The sequence below is a fragment of the Microcaecilia unicolor genome, chromosome 1, assembly GCF_901765095.1.
Source record: "Microcaecilia unicolor chromosome 1, aMicUni1.1, whole genome shotgun sequence".
NCBI classification, from domain to species: Eukaryota; Metazoa; Chordata; class Amphibia; order Gymnophiona; family Siphonopidae; genus Microcaecilia; species Microcaecilia unicolor.
The window spans coordinates 39,752,034-39,775,853 of record NC_044031.1 but is presented as its reverse complement, the minus strand read 5'-3'; the positions used below and the strand labels follow the sequence as shown (position 1 = coordinate 39,775,853).

General features: G+C 45.7%; 1 protein-coding gene across 4 annotated transcripts in view; it reads right to left on the bottom strand.

Annotated features, from left to right (window-relative positions):
• LOC115465375 (oocyte zinc finger protein XlCOF7.1-like) overlaps window positions 1-23,820 on the bottom strand; it is a 60,760-nt gene that overhangs the window by 1,190 nt on the left and 35,750 nt on the right. For 2 of the 4 annotated variants that reach the window (XM_030195813.1, XM_030195828.1), the window contains exons 4-6: window positions 20,491-20,676; window positions 12,364-12,570; window positions 6,638-7,712 (exon numbers count right to left, since the gene is read on the bottom strand). In XM_030195813.1, coding sequence (XP_030051673.1) covers window positions 7,618-7,712; window positions 12,364-12,570; window positions 20,491-20,676 — 488 coding nt within the window. In that variant the 3' untranslated portion in view covers window positions 6,638-7,617. Of the gene's footprint in view, window positions 1-6,637; window positions 7,713-12,363; window positions 12,571-20,490; window positions 20,677-23,820 lie in introns of those variants that run through there. The other 2 variants (XM_030195822.1, XM_030195837.1) reach the window with 2 other exon arrangements.

Genomic DNA, 23,820 nt, shown 5'->3' with positions numbered 1-23,820 from the left:
AGTGATGACAAATTTTCGGAACCCAATATAGGATGTCCATTCAAATTGCACTCCCAACTTACAGACTCCAATTCCCTTTCAAACAGTGAAATGTATCACCTAGGTCTACCCAATGGAGGGAAGTACCTCTTCTTAGAACACTTTTTCCCACACACCCCAGAATAAGGCCCGCTTTAAATCACCTATGGGGCCCTGGGCAAGATGGGCTCCTCATCCCTGGTCCAGTGGCATCCTTCTCCCTACCCCATTCCCTGTCCAGCAGCACAGCTTCCTTAGACCTCTGCCAGCCAAACCGCTTCCCGCTGGAAAACAAATGTGGCATAAAGGCACAAAGCCAATGTCTAGGCCGCCCCACTGATGGCTTTGCTGGTTCTGACCCTCAGAAACAGGAAGTCCACATCAGAAGGGGTGAGATCAGCAGAGCCATCAATTGTGTAGCCAAGACAGCAGCTCCACACCTCACTGCTTTGGAGTATTGTATTGCATTCAGTTTTGGAGGCCATATTTTGCTATGAAAAGCGACAAATACTGTATGGGCTTTGTGCCGAAAGACCTATGAGAAGAAACTTGAGGACCTCAATACGTATAGGAGAGATATGATACAGACATTTAAATATTTGAAAGGTATTAATATGCAAACAAATCTTTTTCCATAGAACGGTATGAGGTAGGATATGAATTGAGGTTGCAAGAGGGTCGACAGGAGTAATGTTAGGAAGTACTTTTTTCACAGAGGGTGGTATAGTGGCGTAGCTACGGGAGCCTGGGCCCCCTTGCCTCAAAACAGATCCAGGGCCCCTAGTTTGGCTGGCATGGGTCCCCAAGCCCTGCCTGCTGAAGCGTTTCTCTCCTTACATTGCCTGCCTGTTTGGTTTTAGTGAGACTGAGCATGCGTGACACTCCTCGTATGCTCAATTTAATTAAAATCGAGCATACGCAACGCGCCATGGGTTACCCATCCCACAGAGTGAGATTAAAAGCTAATGAGTGAGGTTTTTCTCATGGTGCATTCTGGGTATAAATTTGCCATAGTTGTGAAGGGACTAAGGCCTGAGGAAGTGATGGCTATCATGCTTGCTACATATTTTAAACTCAATTTTTTCAAGCATTTACCAACACTAAACCAAATATCCATCTAGTTACAGTTGAATTGTTTGCACAAAAATCCCTTAAGAGGCAGTGTTTCATACTTTAAACCTGATAGATGACCACCTCAACACACATCAGGTTCTGCAAAATGTTCTAAAACCCTATTATGACAAACTAGAATTATATTAATGTTTTGATGCCATCTCAGTAAGACCAACACACATCCCTCCACTGCAAAGCATATGGGGAAATGGGACTTGATATACCGCCTTTCTACGTTCAAAGCGGTTTCCATAGTATATACAGGTACTTATTTGTACCTGGGGCAATGGAGGGTTAAGTGACTTGCCCACAGTCACAAGGATCTACAGTGGGAATCAAACCCAGTGTTCCCCAGGATCAAAGTTCGCTGCCCTAACCATTAGGCTACTCCTCCATATGCACAAACTAGTGCAAAAACACACTCAGAATCTTAACATAACAGCATTAACTCTCAGCACTCAAAGAGCAACTATCTTATCCATGAAAAGGCATCACTTACTCCTGGGGGAATTCTGCACACAATATCTGAAAATTCTGCTCTTCACTTGTAATTTTCTTGTGCAGAATTCCCCCAATATAAGGGCTGGCTTCTCCTCCCCCACCCCCCACCGGCATGAAATACCACCACAGCAATTTCCCTCCTCAGGCTCCATTTCTCTTTTTAGCTTGTATCCCTTCCCCTGGTAAGTTCAGTTCTTGGCTTTCTCAACCCTTCTCCAGGAAGAACAACTCTTAATTTTTCTCCCTCTTCCCCCACTTGTTCTCTACCCTCTAGCAGCAGTCCGCCTTCTAGAGTTCTCTCCCCCCATCCCTCAGCCCTCACTACCCTCCGTATCCTCTGCCCCCAACTCGCAGCAAGGCCCCCGTCATGTCCACCCCAAGCTCTCTTTCCCTGCTCCCGGGCAAACCACCACCTTACTGTTCTCTACCCCAATACTCACAGTACACACACACTCCATCCACCTTTTGCCAGCTCTCCCCTCTCCCAGGACATACATATGCCCCATCCACCTTTCTCCAGCCCTCCCCCCTCCCATGGCGTACACACACCCCTCATCCACCTTTTATCAGGCCTACCCCCAGACTCCATCCACCTTCATTACAGGCACCCCCACCAGTCATCATTTTTCCACGCACCTCCCACCCTGAAACACACACCAGTGTTATAAGGGGAGAAGCTGCACAGCAGGCTATTTCCTCCTCCTCTGTGGTCCTGGGACCAACTGTTTCTTTGAGCCACGAGGGCCTCCGTACAGCTGTGCAGCTTGAAGGAATTGCTGGAGGCAGAAAAGGCAGAAGCAGCTGCAAAGGTGCGGCTGTGCTGCTGCACTGGAGTGATGTGTAGGCAGCTGCAAAGGTGCAGTGCAGAACAGATGCTCCGCTAACAGCAGATAATTCCCCCAAAAGTAAGCACTGTAAATAATACACTGGGTATTACAACACCAACATACTTACATGGTAAGACACAGAAACCACAGGCTAGCAGAATACCGCACCTTGGTCAAATGCACAAAACACAAACAGACCATCAACAAATAGGAAACAAAGGACCACAGATTAGTAATAAAGAGCTGAAAAGACTGAAATGAACCTTCAAGATCTTGCATACAGCAAGCAAAAACTAAAATGCAAGACATCAGAGATGCACATTACCAAAGCTGACATAATCCAATTAATACATTCAAAATAAAATGTCCGAGCATTTTATTTTCCCATTCGCTTTGGTCCAAGTGTCTGTTTTCTGCTTTTCTTATTTTTTTTCCTGTCCTTGCAGGGTTTCCTGCCCATTTGCCATTTCTTTTCTCCATGTCCATCTTCCCTCTGCATCCTTAGCCGTACAGTCCAGCATCTCCCTTCTGTGTCCCTATCCTTATCCTCCCCATGCTCAGCATCTGTCCTCTCGGGAACCCCCTTTCCAGCACTGCCAGCCTACTTGGCCCTCATCTCCCTCTTTTCCAGCATTGGACCCCTCCCGGGCCCATATTACTCCCTCTCTCTCCTCATTATCTGGGCATTTCTCCTACTTCTTCAATTTGGTTTCTCCCCCCAGAAGTCCTGCACTGCTGCCTTGTCCTCTCCCTTCCTTCACTCTCCCCATGGTCTTTCCTACCTCTCTTTCATTATTAGCAGAGGCACCAACTGCGATTAGAACAGACAGCTTCCCTAGCGTCTCTCTGCAGGGTCCTGTCTATGTGTGCAGAGAGAAAGCTCTGATGCCAGCTGGAAGCAGCAGCTGCTGTAATGGAAGAGAGTTAGGGAAGACTGCAGGGAGGGGGAAGGGAGAGGGTGAGACTGTGTGATGCAGGATCTGCCGGGGAGGGGGGAGGAAGAGAGAAAGAAGACTCACAGCAAAACTTACCAATGGCCAAACAGGCTCCCTTTATGCAGGGGCCTGGGGCAGCTGCCCCTTTTGCCCATTGGTAAAAGAGGCCCTAACCAGAATGTTAATTACCAGTCCTCAGCTGTGAGAGGCACATTGCTAGTAAGGTAAATCCGTAAATCCTTTCACTAACACTTGAAAGAGGTTTTTTTTTTTTTTCAAAACCTCCAATAAAAATAGACGTTGTACATGTACATAATAGAAGATAATTCATTACCCATTTCTGTCATGATCTGGCCACAACCAATCTCAGGCTCATCGCCTGACACCAGCACTCTGTAAACTACAAAGTAAAAAAGTTCTTCACAACCATTCAAGCATATGTGAGTACAAAATTTGCGTAACAGAAAACCGTGGTACCACAGCAACTGTAGATGGCCAATGGGCACTTTCATTTTCCCTTGCGAGTCCTCCAATTTCACACTCTGCTATAAAAGGCTAAACATGGGTGGTTAGAAGGTGGCACAGGTTCCACCGCTCTGAGAGCACAAAGATGCTGCAATTGCCTGCTGCTTCAAGACCGAGCCACAGGGAAGGGCCATGAAGGCGTCAGGCACTGGCCGGGTGAACTCCAGAGAGTATCCCTGCCTGACCACCTCCAAGACCCAATGATCTGAGGTGATGTGGGCCCACTCATCCAGGAACAGCGGCAGCCTGTCTCCCACCCGGATGCATGATGGCCCAGTGTACTCTCATTGGGCCAGATAGGCAGCCGCTCTTCCTCCTGGGGAACTTGTGACAACGGTTCTCTTGGGGCTGCGAAAGAAGCCCTGCTTAAAAGATGTGCCCTGGCTACTTCTCCGGGCTGAGGAGTGACAAGCGGATCGAAAAGACCCCCCCCCCCAAGAGTGCCCTTTGGAGGCTGAGGAGTGATGAACACCCTTCTGCCTCAGCTCCGGTAGTTGCAGAGGACGCGCCTCTTCCATGTCTTTCACTGACTTCTCCAAAGAGCAAGCACCCCCTAAAGGGCAGCTGACTCAACAGCTTCTTGGAAGCCGCATCTGCCACCCAGTGGCATAGCCATAACCATCGGTGACCAACTACCAAAGTGGGCACAGAGCGGAAAACAAGGTGAACCAAATCACAAAAGAACGTCAGTCAAAAAGGCTGTCCCAGCTTCCAATTAAGCCACATCTGGGGACTTTGGGAGCGGCTGCAACCGCCGCATAGCCCTCACCACATAACCATCACAAATGGCAGCCTGAATACTAGAAGCCCCCACAGAAAAGGCCAGGTGGAGCTGCTGCTCCACCTTCTTGTCACAGAGCTCTTGAAGAGCTGAACACTCCTGAACCAGAACAGCCATCCCCTTAGGGAATGTCCAGTACCTACCTCCTCTGGAACGAAGGTATACAGGTGATCAAGAGTCCTGCTGCCCTGAGGGGGCCCATCCAGGTTCTCCCACTCTGCCATCATCATTTGGATAAGTGCCTTGTGTAGGTAAAAATGCTTTGGGGGTCCCACAAGGCCCTCCAGTAGCAGATCCCCTCTATACGGTCCACAGCCGACTATTTGAGCATGGAGAAGGCCCTAGTGTCAATGAGGTGAGACAGTTCCTCTCACTGGAAGAGCCGGACAACATGGCACCGGTCTTTCCGAAGCAGGGGGTCCTGCAAATCCGAGTCCACAGAGGAATGAGAATCTGAGAGGATCTCCAAGTCCTCCCCCGCCTCCTCCGAGGAAAGCGGTGCCTCAAGTATCTTCATGTCGGTCCTACGTTCATCAGCACCCAAATCAGGGCCCTCTCAGTAGAGAGGGGCTCTCCGACTAACTGCAGTTACTGCAGGACTAACTGAGCCAAGCTGTTGAGACAAAACATCCCCTGGGCCCCAAGTGGCCCCCATTGGGACCTCCCAAAAGAAACCCAAAGGGGGTAGGAAAGACCCCCCCCCCCCCGAGCTCCAAAGTAGAAGGAACATTCCCCTTCTGCTGAGAAGCAGGAGAGGATGACCACAGGTCCCAATGCTGTGGCAGGGGGGGAGGTCAGATCAACTCCAGAGGCCCTCCCCCCGCCTCCCTCCTGGATTGTTTCCAAAGTCAGAAACCACCGTCACACTGCGAGCGGACAGAGCCGGCAGCTGTGCTCAGCTGTCTGCTCTTGCAGTTCAAGCAGCCCCTGGAGGCTGACATGCTCAACCATGTGGCAGATACACGTGAACCAACCTCCCTGGTCAAACCAGTCGGCCATGGGATCCAGCTCCTGCGTCGTCCTGGGCTCTCTAGGGGTGTAGAAACAGGGAAATCCCTTAACCGCAAGCATGGAATTTTTCCTACTCTGGGCTGTTCTCTTTTTTTTTTTGTTGTTCACAGCTTTAAAAGCTGCAGTAGCAGCTAAAAAGCCTTATTCCCTTATAGGGCCAGTCAGAACATTTTTGTACATCTGGGATCTGCAGAGGAAGCCCATGGAGACACATCCAAACAGGGTGAATGGGCAAGAGAGGTGGGGGATGAGGACCCAAACCCCTTGGGCATGATCCTGTGAGACCAAGCCTGAGCCTCAGCTAGTGACACTAAGAAGTCACTCCACGCTCCATTGGGTACAGTCAGTGACTATGAACCTGGAAGCGGCCGTTAGGCTCAACCATGCTGTGCAGCCAACAGAGCAGGGAGCTAGGCCAGGGACAGGAGCACCAACAGCAGACCTACCACCTACTGGAAGGTAAAGAAAAATACTGGATTGTTCCAGGGAGCGCCACTGCTTATACAATATCACTGGTAGAATTCAGTTTTCTCTACCTCCATTTGCTGGTAGGAGGGGATAAGAACATATGAATATAGCCATATTGGGTCAGACCAATGGTCTATCTGGCCCAGGATCCTATTTCCAACAGTGGCCAATCAAGGTCACAAGTACCTGGCAGAATCCCAAAGAGTAGCAACATTCCATGCTACCAATCCCTGGGCAAGCACTGGATTCCCGATGTCTGTCTCAATAGCAGACTATAGGCTTTTCCTCCAGGAACTTGTCCAACCCTTTTTTAAACCCAGATACGCTAACCGCTCTTATTACATCCTCCGGCAAAGAGTTCCAGAGCTCAGCTATTCGTTGCGTGAAAAAATATTTCCTCCTATTTGTTTTAGAAGTACTTCCATTCATTCAGAACACACACACATACATATACACACAAGGGTGCCCACACATACACACAGGCAAGTTTCCACAAACATACATACCCTGACACACAAAACTACGCACACCTACACATAAACACAGACATACCAGCCGACACATATACAAAAACCAAAACAGAGATATACACACAACAGATAAATATACAAAACAGACAAAACACTGACACAAGGCACAGGCACAGGCACCCACACACTCAAGCAACAGACACAAACACAGATGGCTGTACAAACACACACAAAAAGGTTTTGGAAAGAATTCCATCAGCCATTCTCAGCATGCTTTCCTCACTTGTTTCAGTTTTTCTTTCTGCATAGTCTAAGATGTCATCACTCAGGTACTTCTGTTCTTTGATTTGTCCCATCAGAGATCAATCGCCTTTTTTTCTTTGGCCTTTTTTTTTTTTTTTCCCGGAGCTTTCTCTGCATAATTTGTGGCATAAAAGTGCAGTAAATTATATCCTTTTTTTAAAAATTCTACTTTTTCGTTAGTTTCCATGGTTCTTCTCCCACTGCGTTATTGCTACCACTATCATTATGCCTAGCGCATAAGCTAAAGTGTAGACACCTTTTAACCCTGCCAGTATGTATTTTTCTTTTTCCTTCCTGCCACATTTTAACTGCAACGGGAGCCTTGCTGAAATGGGACATAATTGCTCTGCAGTGAGGTAGCCACATCAAAGTACTCAGCAAGATATTTAATTCTCTCCCTCCTCAGCATCAAACAGCAGTTCATCTCCTCAGATCTCACCATCTTCACACTTCACAGACCTCTTTACAGTTTATCTTAGCACACCTCTCCATTTCTACAGACCTCTCTGTATCATATAAATTCACAGATTATCTCTAGAACGCTCTCTGCACTGGCAGCTATTCCCACAGTGTCTCTGCTGCTTGCCCTCCTTAGCATGCAGTGGTGTTTACAATATTGTCAAAGTAATTTGATCGCACCGCCATCAGTCCTTCCATGGCATCTCTCACAGGGTTTCTTGCTCCTCATCGGGTGGCTCGACCTTGACAGTCCACAACTGGAGCTGCTCCTCTGCGACCTCACTCAGAAGGCCCTCTGCTGCTGGGGGTGGGGAAAGGACAGAAAGAAATGCACAGAGATTAGTCCTGTATCCCTGGTTTACAGAGGAATCCCATGGAGAATTTGGAAGGATCTGGGGCCATGTGCAGAAACTCACTGCTGGACCTCATCTGCATAAGTCCACAGGAGCTGAAAAGCAAGCCCAACTGCAAAAACACAATTGCTCAGTGACTATGGAAAAGCAGCAAAACACAAAGCAGACCAGCAGGTATAGAAGTAGACTGTTTATTAAAACAAATACCCAATGTGGCCAAGAATATCTTTTAGATTTCTATATCTTTTGAAGGTTACCAATATTTCACTGAGGAAAGGCTAAGTGGCTAGGGCTCTTCAGCTTGAAGAAGAGACGGCTGAGGGGAGATATGATAGAGGTATATAAAATAATGAGTGGAGTGGAACAGGTAGAGGCGAATCGCTTGTTTACTCTTTCCAAAAATACTAGGATTAGGGAGCAATCAATGAAACTACTGAGTAGTAAATTTAAAACAAACCGGAGAAAATATTTCTTCACTCAACGTGTAATTAAACTCTGGAATTCATTGCCAGAGAATGTGGTAAAAGCAGTTAGCTTAGCAGGATTTAAAAAGGTATGGGATAATTTCCTAAAAGAAAAGTACATAAACTATTATTAAGGTGGACTTGGAAAAATCCACTGCTTATTTCTAGGATAAGCAGCATAAAATCTGTTTTACTGTTCTGGAATCTTGCCAGGTACTTGTAATTTGCATTGGCCACTGTTGGAATCAGGATACTGGACTTGATGGACCTTTAGTCTATTTTCTTATGGACTGAACAATGGGCCAATATTTTCCGAGTATGCAAGTGATATCACGAGAGCAGTAGTAATAAAATATAAGCAGCGCTATAGAATAGAAATGGTAAGTAGTAGTAGTATAAGCAGACTATTTTATCCTCAGTTTGTTCGTTTTTTTTCAGTCAAACAGACAAAAGGAGAACTCCTATCTTGTTGTCCTGCTCTAATGAGACTTTCCTTAATGTGTTTGACTGGGTAACCTTTATCATAAAATTTAGCAGTCACCAGTCTCAGATTCACTGTTATATCTATGTCAATTTTTCCTTGCTTCAGTCTTAACAAGATCGATGACTAGCTTTCAACACATCGCTTTGTTTTAAACCCAAAGAAAACGGTGGCCCTTTGGGTAACTGGATATCTGACTGCCCCTGTTGCTGGTCCCACAGGGCCCCTATCCAAGTTGATAATACTCTGCAGGAAACCTCTATCCAAGTTGATGATGCCTTAAGTACTTAGGGATTTACATCGATACTGCCCTCACTTTTCTGTCTTAAATTTCAGCAGTCACTAGATCTTGCTTTTATTCTCTCCATTTAATTTGTTCCATTTCAGCCCTATCTTGAAGATAATAGCTGTGCGACTCTTCTGTATGCTTTAGTTGCTTCCAAGTTGGACTACTGCGATATTATTTAGGCTGGACTTCCGTCAATTGCTCTTAAACTTCAAAAGGTCCAGAATACTGCAATACGCATGGTTACCCATTCTCGTTGCTATGACAAGTTAAAGAGTGATAAATCACCTGGACCGGATGGTATACACCCCAGGGTACTGAAAGACCTCAAACATGAAATTGTTGATCTGCTGTTAGTGATCTGTAACCCGTCATTAAAATGGTCCATATTACCTGAAGCCTGGAGGGTGGCCAATGTGACGTAGATTTTTAAAAAGGGTGCCAGGGGTGATCTAGAAATTACAGATTGGTAAGCCTGACTTCAGCGCTGGGCAAAACGGTGGAAACTATTTAAAGAATAAAATTACAGAACAAGTAGACAAACATGGTTTAATGGGAGTCAGCATGGGTTCAGCCAAGGGAGGTCTTGCCTCACCAATTTCCTTCATTTTTTTGAAGGCGTGCATAAACATGTCAATAAAAGGTAGCTGTAGATTTTCAGAAAGCTTTTGACAAAGTACCTCATGAGAGACTCCTGAGAAAATTAAGGAGTCATGGGATAGGAGGCAATTTCCTTCTGTGGATTAAGAATCGGTTATTGTACAGAAAATAGAGGATAGGGTTAAAAGGCCACTTTTCTAAATGGAGGAGAGGGAATAATGAATAAGTACATAAGTAGTGCCATACTGGGAAAGATCAAAGGTCCATCAAGCCCAGCATCCTGTTTCCAACAGTGGCCAATCCAGGTCACAAATACCTAGCAATAGCCCAAAAAAGTACAAAACATTTTATACTGCTTATACCAGAAATAGTGGATTTTCCCCAAGTCCATTTAATAATGGTCTATGTACTTTTCCTTTAGGAAGCCGTCCAAACCTTTTTTAAACTCCGCTAAGCTAACCACCTTTACCACATTCTCTGGCAACAAATTCCAGAGTTTAATTACACGTTGCGTGAAGGTTATCAATAGAAATCAAACAAAATAAAACATGGAAAAGAAAATAAGATACCTTTTTTATTGGACATAACTTAATACATTTCTTGATTAGCTTTCGAAGGTTGCCCTTCTTCGTCAGATCGGACTAACATGTCGTTGAAGAAAATCTCGTGGTTAAGAGGACCTGATTCTACGAAGTTAAGTAATTTTCAGATTTTTGAGTGTATAACAGTCTTTTGACACAGTTTGACATATTCTTTGAAAACACACATTTAAGAAAAATATTTTTGAGTTTTGAAGATAAAAAGGTGGGGCCGATGATGAAGCAGCCCAGCCCCCATGAGCTATAGAAATACGTATAGCCGGGGGCTTCTTGAGGCCTTTCCTTTATACACTAAAAGTGTGGCACAAATTTAGGTCAATTGAGCATATATTACTTTTATTAACTCTGTCATGACATCATTCGCATACTCAGAAAATATCGGCCCGTTGTTCAGTCCATTCTACACTTTACTGACAAAGCCATATTGGTAGCCTTCAAAAGATATAGAAATCTTAAAGACATTCTTGCACCGTCAGCGCTTCCAGTACCTCTGAAAGAAATATATTGTTTGGGGACATTTTCCTTGTCACAATTGTTCTCTTTGTCAAGTTAATTTAAAAGCCAAAGTTTTAGTATATCCAGTTTTCTGGTCCTAAGTACAAATTAAGACATTATTCCAATTGTAAGACCGAACGAGTTATATATGCATTTATTTGCCCTTGTAAACTATTGCACAGTGGTAAGACTATGAGAGCTTTAAACAAATGCATTATTGAACACAAGTGCTATAAAAAGAAACGTAGCTGAGAAACCACTTGTTAAGCATATGCAAAATAAACAACCTATATTTGATGACTTAAGATTCACTGTATTATATAAAGTAAACTAGCCGTTGAGCCCGTAAAAACGGGCTAGTAAAGGAAGGGGGGGGGGGGTTTGAAAGCCCCCCCCGGATAGGTTGCCGCAGCCCCTCCCCCCCGGGGTCGCCGCCGCCGCGCTCCCCCCCCCCCCCCGCCCCTCCACCCGGGCCGGGTACCTGGCTTCACTATTCAAACCGGCGGAATGCAGCACACAGCTCAACTGAGCTGCCGTCAGCCTTCCTTCTTCTCTGCGTGTTCCGCCCTCGTGTGACGTAACGTCGGCGAGGGCAGGACACAGGCAGGTAAGGAAGGCCAACGGCAGCTCAGATGAGCTGTGTGCTGCGTTCCGCCGGTTTGAATAGTGAAGCCAGGTACCCGGGCCGGGTGGCGGCAGCGACTCCGGGTGGGTGGGGGGAGCGGTAGCGGCAACCCTGGAGGGGGGGAGCGGTGGCGACGGCGGTTCCCTCGCTCGCAGGTTCCCTCTCTGTCACGCCCCCGTCATCACGTATTGACGCGGGGGCGGGACAGAGAGGGTCTCTACTGCGCATTTGCGAGTGAGTACGCCTCTTGCCATTTATATGTTTGATCCACACAGGACATTGTAGACAGCAACTGCAGGCAGAGCAAAGGTTCATATTTAAATATGATACTGCTACACCAAAAGGCTTGTATCAGGAACCAGACGTTTCTGTATTTTTGCAGTCACCAAATAGGACACCGTTTTGTTTTTTGTATTGAAATTTCAATTTAAGTACAAACAAAGGTACGTCCACATCACGGAAAGGAGAACAGTGATAAGGTCATCAGAAAAATAAAACAGAAAAAGAAAAGGTAAAACACAAAAGCAATACAGAAGATTCTGAACAACATCATTCTTCCTGGGTGTTTATGATTGCTTTTATACTTATTTATTGATGTTTTAGTAATATAATTTATGTGGCCGTTATGATTTTAGTGCAAAATGATTATATTCATTTATTTGTGTTTGAGATATAGCAGAATTAGAAAAGGTTCAAAGAAGAGCGAACAAAATGATAAAGGGGATGGAACTCCTCCCATATGAGGAAAGGCTAAAGAGGTTAAGGCTCTTCAGCTTGGAAAAGAGATGACTGAGATGAGACAATCTTTGTGTATTTTTTTCCTGTTTTGAGTCCAATGGTTGAAGCTTTGTATTGTTTCTTGCTTGAATGGCTTTCAATAAATATGATTTAAACAAAAGTGGTTCTTCCATCTCTTTATTCTGGGTGGGTTTTAAACGTAGCTTTTCAACACCGAGGTTACTTAAGCCCTACCTCTCCCTCTTTCTGCTTGGAAATGACAGCCCTCTGTCTCCAAGAATTTGCCTGGAAGGACCAGAGCCTCTTCCTACCTTCACTGTAAGCCAGTGGTTTCTTCTCCATGTGGATGTCCTGCTCATCTTTAGCATTGTGTGTCTGCTGGAAGCTCCACCCGTACGATCTCTCTGTTCTCTGGCATCCCTGAGGCCATGCGCTTGCCTCCTGCCATGTTGATCCTTCTGGTATGTCTCCTGCAGGTTCTATCAGCTCTTCCTTAATCTCCCTCACAGGTTCCGCCACTGCAAAGACACAGCATTACACAGAGGTCAGTCCTTGCAGGGAGGGCAAACAAAATAAAGGAACTTGATTAAAGCATAGAATTTTGGATTACAGGCCCCGATGCTCCTGCAGCAGTGGCTGATGGTAAAAGGCATCTCTGTAGTATTTTTTTTTGGTGGGGGGAGGGGGGGTTAATGACCAATAAGATACTCTGACAGTGTATGCATGGACTCTACTACTACTACTACTAACGAACATTTCTAAAGCGCTACTAGGGTTATGCAGCGCTGTACAATTTAAACATAGAAGGACAGTCCCTGCTCAAAGAGCTTACAATCTAAAAGACAAGAGAACAATCTAAACACAAGTGAACAATCTAGAGGACGAGTGAACAGTTAATCTGATAGGGTGGATAGATTGGGGCATTTTATATTTCTCGAGCGGTTAGGCGCCGAAGGCAGCATTGAAGAGGTGAGTTTTAAGCAGAGATTTGAAGATGGGTAGGGAGGGGGCATGGCGTAAGGGTAAAGGAAGATTGTTCCAGGCGTAGGGTGAGGCAAGGCAGAATGGGTGGAGCCTGGAGTTGGCAGTGGTGGAGAAGGGTACTGAGAGAGATCTCTACTAAAATCTAAAGATAAAACTTCACATCCATCTCTTACCAGGCATTCAGTGGGAAGCTGTCCTCTCCTGTCTGACCTATTACATTTAGGCCTGCACAGGACACAAGCCAGGGCACTAGGAATGCAAGCCACCCTATCTTTTGTTTATTCATTCCTGATGGTTATTAAATAGTTTAAAATTTGTATGTGCTGATGTTTTTGAATTGTATTGTAAATGATCTCAAAGCCTAATAGGAAAGGTGGTCTATAAGACTTTTAATTTTTCTACTGAAATTAGTATTTGTGCAGGGAGCTGGACAATGCCAGACACCTTTATTTATAAATCAAGTACAGCACAGAGAACATAAGCGCACACACACACACAAGTTCACCGCAGAATGGGCACGTCATAAGCAGTAGTAAACGAAGTTACTCATCTGTAGAAGGTGTTCTCCGAGGACAGCAGGCCAAGTATTCTCACAGATGGGTGACGTCATCCGACAGAGCCCAGAGCGGATGCTAACTAGCATATAGATATTTCAAAAAAGTTCTAGCAGCGTCCCACCACACATACGTGGGTACCTTCCTGCCCGACAAGCAAGCGCAGGTCCCTCCGCCAGGTATTATTTACTACATTTACATCCCGCCTTTGTCCAAGGCGGGTAACAATATTCACATACATAGTCTTGAACAAGTAACAGTCGCTAAGTATGTTAAGCTAACACATGATCTCTAGTCTGGTCCTAACCAGAAAAAAAAAAAACACAGAGAAAGAGAGACAGAGGGGTCAATTAGCTAACTAGGGGAGGTGGGAGGGTATGTGAGAATACTTGGCCTGCTGTCCTCGGAGAACACCTGCTACAGGTGAGTAATTTCACTTTTCCCGAGGACAAGCAGGCCATTGTGGTCTCACAGATGAGAATCCCCAGCTACCAAGCTCACTGAAAACAACAACCTTGGGACAACAGACACTCGAAACGTTGAGGTCTGTAAATCAATCAACCTGAAAACTATTTATATATTGGTTGTGAAGGTGCAGCCTGGAATAGAACAAAACTGGGCCTTTGAGCAGCTGGTTGTAAACAAATCTAGGGTAAAATCATTGCTCTATAGGCTGGGCCATATGAGATGAGGGAACAGAGGAAAGCATGACACCTTTAGGATCCTTGCCAGCCTGCATCAAGAAGCTCTGGATTGGTACTGGAAATGGGGTCAGTATACCTCAGAATTAGAACAGGTACAGAGAAGGGCAATGAAAATGATAAAGGGGATGGGACGTCTTCCCTATAAGGAAAGGCTGAAGCGTCTAGGGCTTTTCTGCTTGGAGAAAAGACGGCTGAGGGGAGATAGGATAGAGGTCTATAAAATAATGAGTGGAGTAGAACGCGTAGACGTGAATTGCTTGTTTACTCCTTCCCCAAAATACTAGAACTAGGGGGAATGCAAAGCTACAAAGTAGTAAATTTTTTAAACGAACTGGAGAAAAGTTTTCTTCACTCAATGTGTAATTAAACTCTGAAATTTGTTGCCAGAGAATGTGGTAAAAGAAAAGTCCATAAGCAATTATTAGGATGGACTTGGTGAAACTACACTGCTTATTTCTAGGATAAGCAGCGTGAAATGCATTGTACTGTTTTGGGATCTTGCCAGGTCTTGTGACCTGGATTGGCCACTGTTTGAGGCAGGATGCTGGGCTTGACGGACCTTCGGTCTGTCCCAGGATAGCAACGCTTATGTTCTTAAAGGGGTGGAGCTGGATTCTAGACACTGAACAAGTTCTATAATGTCGGGTATCCTGCTCAAGGCAGTAATGAGATGTGAATGTGTGGCAGATGACCACGCCACAGCTTTGCAAATCTCTTCTATGGAGGCTGACCTCAAGTGGGTTACCGACATAGCCATGGCTCTGACATTATGAGCCTTGACATGACCCTTCTAGAGTAAGCCCTGACTGGGCATAAGTAAAGGAGATGCTATCTGCTAGCCAACTGGAAATCGTGCATTTGCCAATGGCTACCTCTATCCTGTTTGGGTTAAAAGAAACAAAAAGATGGGTGGACTGTCTATGGGCATTAGTCCGCTCCAGATAAAAAGGCTAAGGCTTGCTTGACACAAAGTATGCAGTACACTCTTGCCAGGATGGGCATGAGGTTTTGGAGAAATGCTGGTAGAATGATTGACTGATTAAGATGGAACTCCGATACTACCTTAGGAAGGAACTTAGGATGCATGTGGAGAACTACTCTATTGCGGTGAAACTTAGTGTAAGGTGGATCCGCTTCTAGGGCCTCAAGCTCACCGACTCTGCAAGCTGAAGTGACTGCCACCAAAAATACAACTTTCCAGGTCAAAAACTTCAGATGCAGTTAAGTGGCTCAAAAGGAGTTTTCATCAGCTGGGTTAGGACAACGCTGAGATCCCATGACACAGTTGGAGGTCTGATAGGGGGCTTTGTCAGTAACAAACTTCGCATGAAGCGAACAACTAAAGGCTATACAGAGATGTGCTTATCCCTTACATGATGATGACAAGCTCTAATTGTATCAAGATGGACCCTTATAGAATCAGTTTTCAAACCAGACTCAGAAAGGTGTAGGAGGTATTCAAGCACTTTTTGTGTAGGACAAATGAGGGGATCTAAGGCCCTGCCATCAGACCACAAACTTCCTCCACTTAAACGTGTTACCCCTCTTAGTGGAGTCTTTCCTGGAAGCCTGCTCGATGTGGGAGACACCCTCCAGCAAATTTAAGGATCCAAATTCTATGCTTTCAACATCCAAGCTGTGAGAGCCAGGGATTGGAGGTTGGGATGCAGAAGAGACCCCTGTTCTGCATAATGAGGGTTGGAAAACAGTTCAATCTCCACAGATCTTCTGAGGATAACTCCATAACAAGAGGGAACCAGATCTGCCTCGGCCAGTAAGGAACAATCAGGATCATAGTTCCCTGGTCTTGCTTGAGTTTCAGCAAAGTCTTCTCTATGAGAGATATTGGAGGATACGCATACAGAAGTCTCTGTACCAATGCAGGAGAAAGCATCTGGTGCTAGTCTGCCATGTGATCTCAGCCTGGAACAGAACTGGAGGACTCTGTTGTTGAAATGAGTGGCAAAAAGATCCATCATGGGGGTGCCCCACTCTAGGAAGATCTTGTGGGCTATGTCCATATTGAGAGGCCACTCGTGTGGTTCCAAAACCCTGCTCAATCTGTCTGCTAGGCAATTGTCCTTTCCTGGTAGGAATGTGGCACGGAGGTCCATCCTGTGAAGGTTGGCCCACTGCCACATCCCCACTGCTTCCTAACACCAGGGGTATAATCCCGTACCTTCCTGCTTATTCACACAGAATACTGCAACCTGGTTGTCCGTTTGAATGAGAATAATTTGGTTCTGTAGCCAATCTCTGAAAACCTTTAGAGAAGGGGTGTCCAACCTTGGCCTCGCCAGGTTGGGTTTTCAGGATTTCCCCAATGAATATGCATGAAATCTGTTTGCATACAATGGAAGCAGCACATACAAATAGAGCTCATGCATATTCACTGGGGAAATCCTGAAAACCCAACCTGGTGAAGACTGAGGTTGGACAGCCCTGCTTCACAGCATTCCAAATGGCCCTCAACTCAAGGAGGTTGATGTAAAGATCTGTTTCCAGAGCAGACTACATGAGCTCCCCATCCCATTGTTAGATCCTTCTGAGAAGGTGGAATTTGGAATGGTAGTCCCATAGTCAAATTTATTGAATTGTTCACCATAGAAGGACATGAGTCAACTCTGGTGGAATCTAGATTATATCCGCTAGGGATGTATCAAAATGTGGGTATAGGCATCCTTTAAGCCCAGAGAGCATAGTCAATCTTTTTCCTGAATCATGGGGAGGAGGGTGCCCAGGGGAATCATCCTGAACTTTTCTTTGACTAAGAACTTGTTCAGGGCCCTTACGTCTAGGATGGGACAATAGCCCTCCATTTTCTTGGGCACAAGAATCTCTTCCCTTCTTGCCCTGGTGGCACAGGTTCAACCCCTTTGGCCTGCTGAAGGGCAGCGATTTCCTCTACAAGTACCTGCTTGTGCTGAGAGCAGCTCTATGACACTCTCGGTGAGCAATTTGGTGCTTTTTGATGCCAATGTAGGACGTAACCAAGACTGACTATTTGAAAAACCCATCAGTTGGAGGTTAAAAGGGGCCACCCGTGTTAGTAAAAACTCGCCCTCCCCCCTACCGGTAAGCCGTCCAGGACGGTTACTTTGAGTGTGGCTGTGCTCTCCTGGAGCAAGTCAAAAGCTTGTTCCTTGCTCGACTGGGGAGCCAGCTGGGACTTCTGGGAGCAGGGCTGGCGAAGCGGTGGAAACCTACATCTTTGAGAATAGTAGGGTCACTGCCTAAGCCCACTTGAAAATCTCCTAGAAGAGGAGGCTGCAGCTGGTGGTTGCTGAAATAGGGTTTGGATGATGACTGTATGTTTTTTGATGAGGTCTTATCTCCAAACAAATTGTCACCCTGGCATGGAACGCCCATCACTATATGCTGAACCACTGGTTCTAGGTCAGAGACACGCAGCTATGAGAGTCTGTGCATCCCCCACACCCATGGTGGCCAGTCTGGATACTATATCAAAAGTGTCATATGAGCTCCTGGCCAGATACCTCAGACATTTCAGCTGCTTGTTAGCCAACTGGCAAAGCTCTGCGGTTTGCTCCTGTGGGAGAGTATCCACAAGACTGAGTGTTCTGCAGACCAAGGACAGCAAGTAAAGGCTCGTGTAGAGCTGGTAGGAATGGATGTATGTATCGAGCATCAAGACCTGAAAAGCTTTCCTCCCAAACAAATCTAGTGTTCTGGTGCCAAGGCATGAGTTCTGAAACTTCTAGCTCGTTTGAGAGCAGATTCGACCACAGGAGTGTGATGTGGCGCTGAGTCTTCTTGAATCCGGGAGCTTTACGGTACTATGTATCCACCTTCTTAGGTGCAACCTGCACCAACAGGGGAGACTCCCAGTTCCTCATCAGTGCACCTCTAAGGATAGGGTGCAATAATATATTGTTACCCCTTCATTAGACAAAGACTTGTAGTCCAGGACAGTAAGCATCTGTGCTCTGGGCTCTTCCTCCACCTCTAACTTAAATGGGAGAGCAGAAGCCATCAACTAGATAAAACCAGTGAAAGAGAAACCTTCAGGAGGAGATTTACATCTCTCTTGAGGTGGGGAAGGACCAGAGGTTATCCCATAAGACTCCTCTGAGAAGTAATGCAATTCCTCCCAAACACTCGTCACCATAATACGGATGTACTAAAAAAGAGTCTGTGCCCGTCTCGACTCACATAATCGATATTCACGCTCCGAAGAGTGCCAAAGTACAGCCCTACTCTCCAACTCTGGGGAAGCTTCCTCCCCCAACATTGACAGTGATATAGTATGCATCGATGTTGACGTCGACACACTTCGAGGTGCCGGCGCTGAAGACCTCTACACAGGCATAGCAGGAGTCTCAGATAGAACCTGGGGCTAATCCGCAGCTGGTGTAAGCACCCGATGCCTGAGCAGTCTGCTGCTGCAGCATCTGTACCAGCTCCTCTCTGAGCATTGCTTGAAACGGCTCATCGAAGGAAGGCATCAGCAAAAGCGGGGGTGCTGGGAGAGAGGCAGTCTGAGACGGCATTGGTGTCGAACCAGTAGCAGGGACTTGGCTGCTCTGAGGCTGATGTACCAGCACCTCTTCCAAGGAGGGGGAGTACTGCTCCCAGTGCTGACGCTTCATGGGTATCAGTAATGCCGATGCCCCAGTGCTCCTGGCATCATGCGTCAATGAGGTACGATGCTTGTGCTTCTTAGGCTTCCCCCAATGCTCAGCATCACGGTCCTTTGGTGCTGAGGAGGACGACGCTGAACCTGTATGTGCCCTCAGTGTCAGGTCCAATGCCGACTGGTCCTGGGGTTTATTCTCAGTGCCCAAGATCAAGAGAGGTGGACACTTTCTTGATACCAGTATGCTCTCAGTGGATGTTGAAGCCTTGGCAGCCATCTAGGTCATGCTTCCAGTGCCAGTGTCAATGCACTGGTCTTCGAGGAACCAAAATGTTTCTCCTGTTGAGCCTGCCATGCCCTCTGTGTCCTCAGTTGCATTTTTAAACAGAAAGAACAAGAATTAGACTCGTGGTTAGGCCCAAGGCACACGATGCACCATGAGTGCAGGTCGGTCACAGAAATCACCCAACTGCACTGGGTGCACCTCTCAAAGCCATTGGGGGTCTTCTGGGACATCGAAAAAAGAATTGCAGCCAAATTAAACTCCTCAATTTTGAACCAAAAAAAGGGGCAGTGGTCAAATTGAGGTCAGTGCTCGGCCTAAATCGGGCCTAGCAACACGCGAAAAAGAAAGAAAACTTTAAAGTGCCAAAAAAACTATGAAAAGGAGAATGAAATAAAAATTAGACAAGAAAAAAAAGCCAAAACAATGAGAGAGAGCAAAAAGAGCCACATGGGAAGGCACAGCGAAATTTCAAAAAAATCACACACTGAGAGGAGAACTATGTGACGTGTCCTTCCTGTTCCGTGGAAAAACAAAGATTGAGGGACCCGTGTTCAAGCATCGGGCAAGAAAGCACTCTACATGAATGGTGGGATGCTGCTAGAACTTTCATGAAATATCTATACATTAGTCAGCATCCGCACTGGGCTCCGTTGGATGATGTCACCCATCTGTGAGAATACAATAGCCTGCTGGTCCTCGAAGAATATAAGCTACAAACACACACACGGGCCTGTCACAAAACCAATACAGAAGCAATGTGAGCTCTCACTGCCTTGTCAATGTGCCTCTAGGAGAGTTTGGGGGGATACCACCTCTGGGGTTAAGAGAGTAATTCAGTCTCTCTGCTCAGACCAACATGGATGCTGTTCAGTGCCAAAATGTGATGGTGCTATTTTGTAACATGAGAACCTGTCCACTAAGACTCAGACTACTTACACAAAGACCAACAAACAGCACTCAACTAGAAATGGCTTCTAGTGAATTTCAACTGGTGGAAGCTCTATAATCACTCAGCCATTGTCCCCCCAAGTGCATCACTCTGATAAGAGTGCCTTATACAGGGGATAGGCTTTCTGTCATCAAGGTGTCTTTAGCAGCAGACATCACTGGCTTTTGAAACTCTTCCTACATTCAGTACATACAAATAGTTTCTCTTATGGGTCAGTGTCTGCGAATGGATTTGCTTTACTCATACCATGAAAGGAACAAACCTCATTCTGAGGCCGGTATGCTCTCAGTCCCTTTCCTGTATGTTTGACCTGGTTGATCTATAAAATTTTGTCTGTCCTGGGAGCTCTTCCTACATTACTTACATGACAATGTTTTCTCCACTGCCTGGTGTTGCTCAATCACAGTGGCACCCGTGGCATTTTGCTCATGCCAGGTCCATTCCTCCTGTATGGTTCTTGTAGGGATTTCCGGCTCCTCCTTGGGTGACTCAATTTTGATAATCTGCTCCTTAAGCTGCTCCTCGATCTCTTTCACATGCCCTTCTGATGCTGAGGGGAAAACAGAATTTCATGTGGATCGGTGCCAGCAAACATGGGAGCACCTTACAGAATAGCTTCTACCCAGTTACAGCATTAATTCCAATGAGGTGCCGCAGTTGACATGTAGTTGGGGGTATAATTCCAGTGCAGTAAAGCAGGCAACATTATTTCTTGGTATACAGGGTAATTTTCTGACAGGTCAACTACTGGGTAAGGCCAAGTAGGTGCCTACTTTGAGGCTATTTTAAAAAGACACATAGGACTCCTTTTACAAAATAGTACTACCATGAGCTTCTTTGCATTCAGCGCACGCTAATTGGCAGCGCCGCTTTGTAAAAGGAGCCCATAGACACCTATGCATCAATATTAAACAGCCTCACAAAGCCTGCAGTAATCATGGCTAAAATGTAGCCACATATTATGTACAGCTTAGGAGCTGATGTAAATGTAGAAGGCTGAAATACACATTTAGATGCTTATTTTATGAACTATGTCAGTGGTTTCCAAACTTCTCCTGGAGGATCCCCAGCCAGTCAGGTTTTCAGGATATCCATAATGAATAATCATGAAAGAGATTTGCATGCACTGGAGCTGTTCCCTACTTGAATGTCGGTGGAAGAGTGCGTGTTGTGGTTTCAGAGTGCGTTACAGAGTTCTGACAAGCTTGATTGAGCTGCAGTGTGCACCTGGTTAAGAGGAAGCACAGCATACCTTAAGTGACAGAAACTGCTTAGCAAGCTGGAAGGCTTCCTTAATCAAGCAGAGTCTGCACCTGAGAGTAATCAGCAGAGAAGCTGGTCTGAAACAGAAAAAACGTCCTTGGAAAAGTAGAACTAAGGATTGCTGCTGGTGCTGGAGCAGCTAGAAAGCGCAGATCCAGATTCCAGAGTGGATCTGGAATTGGAGCTGCCGTTTTATTTGTAGCATTTGTATCCCACATTTTCCCACCAATTTGCAGGCTCAATGTGGCTTACATTTGCCGTAGTGGCGATTGCCATTTCCGGTTAACAGAATTACAAATGGTATTGCATTCAAATGTGTATATACATCGTAAAAGAATACATTATGGTATTGCTTATAGGTACCTGAGTGATGGATTGGACTGTAACTTATGTTGTCATCAATTATAGAGAGATCTTATTCGACATAGGGGTTAAAGTGTCATTGAGGAGATTGCAGAGCAGAGGAGTCTGAGATTCCACACTGTGCCCACAGAAAAGTACTGAAAGCTGAACTGCTGCCAGGAAAAAAAAGGAACCTAGTCTAGAAAAGGAGTTACAAAAAGCATCAGGGCAATCGATCTGCAAACTCCAATGTGGTTACAGAAACAAGCAGATCAGATGAAAGGTCAAACGGATCTTATTAGTAATACATAAATCTAAAATGCATTTTAATTTGTGTATTACTAATAAAAAGATCTGTTTGACCTATCATCTGATCTGCTTGTTTCTGTTGCCACTTTGGAATGGGAGTTACAGCCATAGCTGGAGCTATTTCATGGGAAGGATCAGCTCTTAGAGTCAGTGTACACTAGCAAGATTCTCTAAGTAAGGGAGAAGTTAGCTGCAACCAGGTCTGCTGGAAAATCTGGAGTGGGGCAGTTGTGCAAAGGCAGTCTAACTGTATCAAAGGGGACAGCCAATTGGTTTTTGGAGATCTTTTAGGCACCTGCAAAAGGTGGAAAGGAACAAGAAAGTGCAGGATGGGACCAGGAGTGGGAAGATACCTGGTCAAAAACCTGCAGCAGTGCCCTGCAGACAGGGCTAATTACTGTCCCTGGGAAGGGGATGTGCCTGAAGAGAAGACAAGCTCACCAGAAATGTGAAGAGAAGCTAAGAAAGGCAGCTAAGAGAGACCCTGGGGAAAGTCTGTCTGCTGATCTGCCCATACAGTAGGGGGCTCTAGCTCACTGAGGCTAAGAATAAGCCACTTTAGGGTAGGGTAGGGTAAGAAAACACTGTTGAGTCAAGGGGGTGGGGCTCAAGCAGGCAGGAGTTTAAATGTCCTGAGTGCAGAGGACTCCAAGGGTGTGGCAAACAGGGCTGCAATAAGAGCCTGGGAAAGAAAGGTGGCCTTAGCAGAGAGAGTGATACCCTGAAAGTGGCAGAAGCAGATTTGAGGTAGGATAAGTTTATCTTACAACCTGGTTGACAGTGTGACTTGGGAGGACAGGGCCAAGTGGTGACCACTGTGGAATACTGAAACTGGAACAGTGAGGATTCTAGGAAGAGACAAGGTGGATGGGTTGCCTAGTGGAGAGGCGACCAAATCTGTGCCGTTGGTCTACAGGAGCAGGCCACAGGAGAGAGAGTTTAGGAATATAAGAAGTGATTTTGTACATCTATCTGGTATCCCTGACCTGTGGAGAGACAGGTTACATATTTCTCTGCATGTAAATAAATATTTTCCTTTCACCTTTAACCCCTGTGTGGTTGTGTTTAGTAAGGGCCCAGGACTGTCCATGGAGTCACGCTATCATATGTGGCAATATTTGGGGAAAAGTTTGTCAGCATGAACAACAATGGATATCCCAATTAAACACTGTTGAGTTCAACTGACTGAATGTCGCTCACATTGGAATCATTTTTATTAACTGCTTTTCTTTCCATATGACATCATTAATTTGGGGCCTTCTGATTGGCTGTACTTTGGCTATACTCTGATGGCATCTTTTTGTTTCAGGTCGCCATGTTTTTTCCTTTCTAGTCTTGAGAACAGTTGGATTTTGACTCCTGAGGCAGCTCCAGGAAATAGGGACCCTTGTTGAGTCTCCTATTGATTCCTGTAATGCATCCTTCATAGGATTGCTAAAGCTAAGTGAACCTGTCATTCTTGCTATATATTATTTACTTTATTCTGATGGGAAGATGGTGGAGATGAAAACAGTAATGTAATTCAAAAATGCGTTGGATAAACAAAGGAATCCTGTTCAGAAGGAATGGATCCTCAGAAGCTTAGCAGAGATTGGGTGGCAGCGCCGGTGGTTGGGAGGCGGGGTTAGTGCTGGGCAGACTTCTAAGGTCTGTGCTCTGAAAATGACAGATACAAATCAAGGTCAGGTATGCATATAAAGTAGCACATATGAGTTTATCTTGTTGGGCAGACGGGATGGACCATACAGGTCTTTCTCTGCCGTCATCTACTATGCTACTA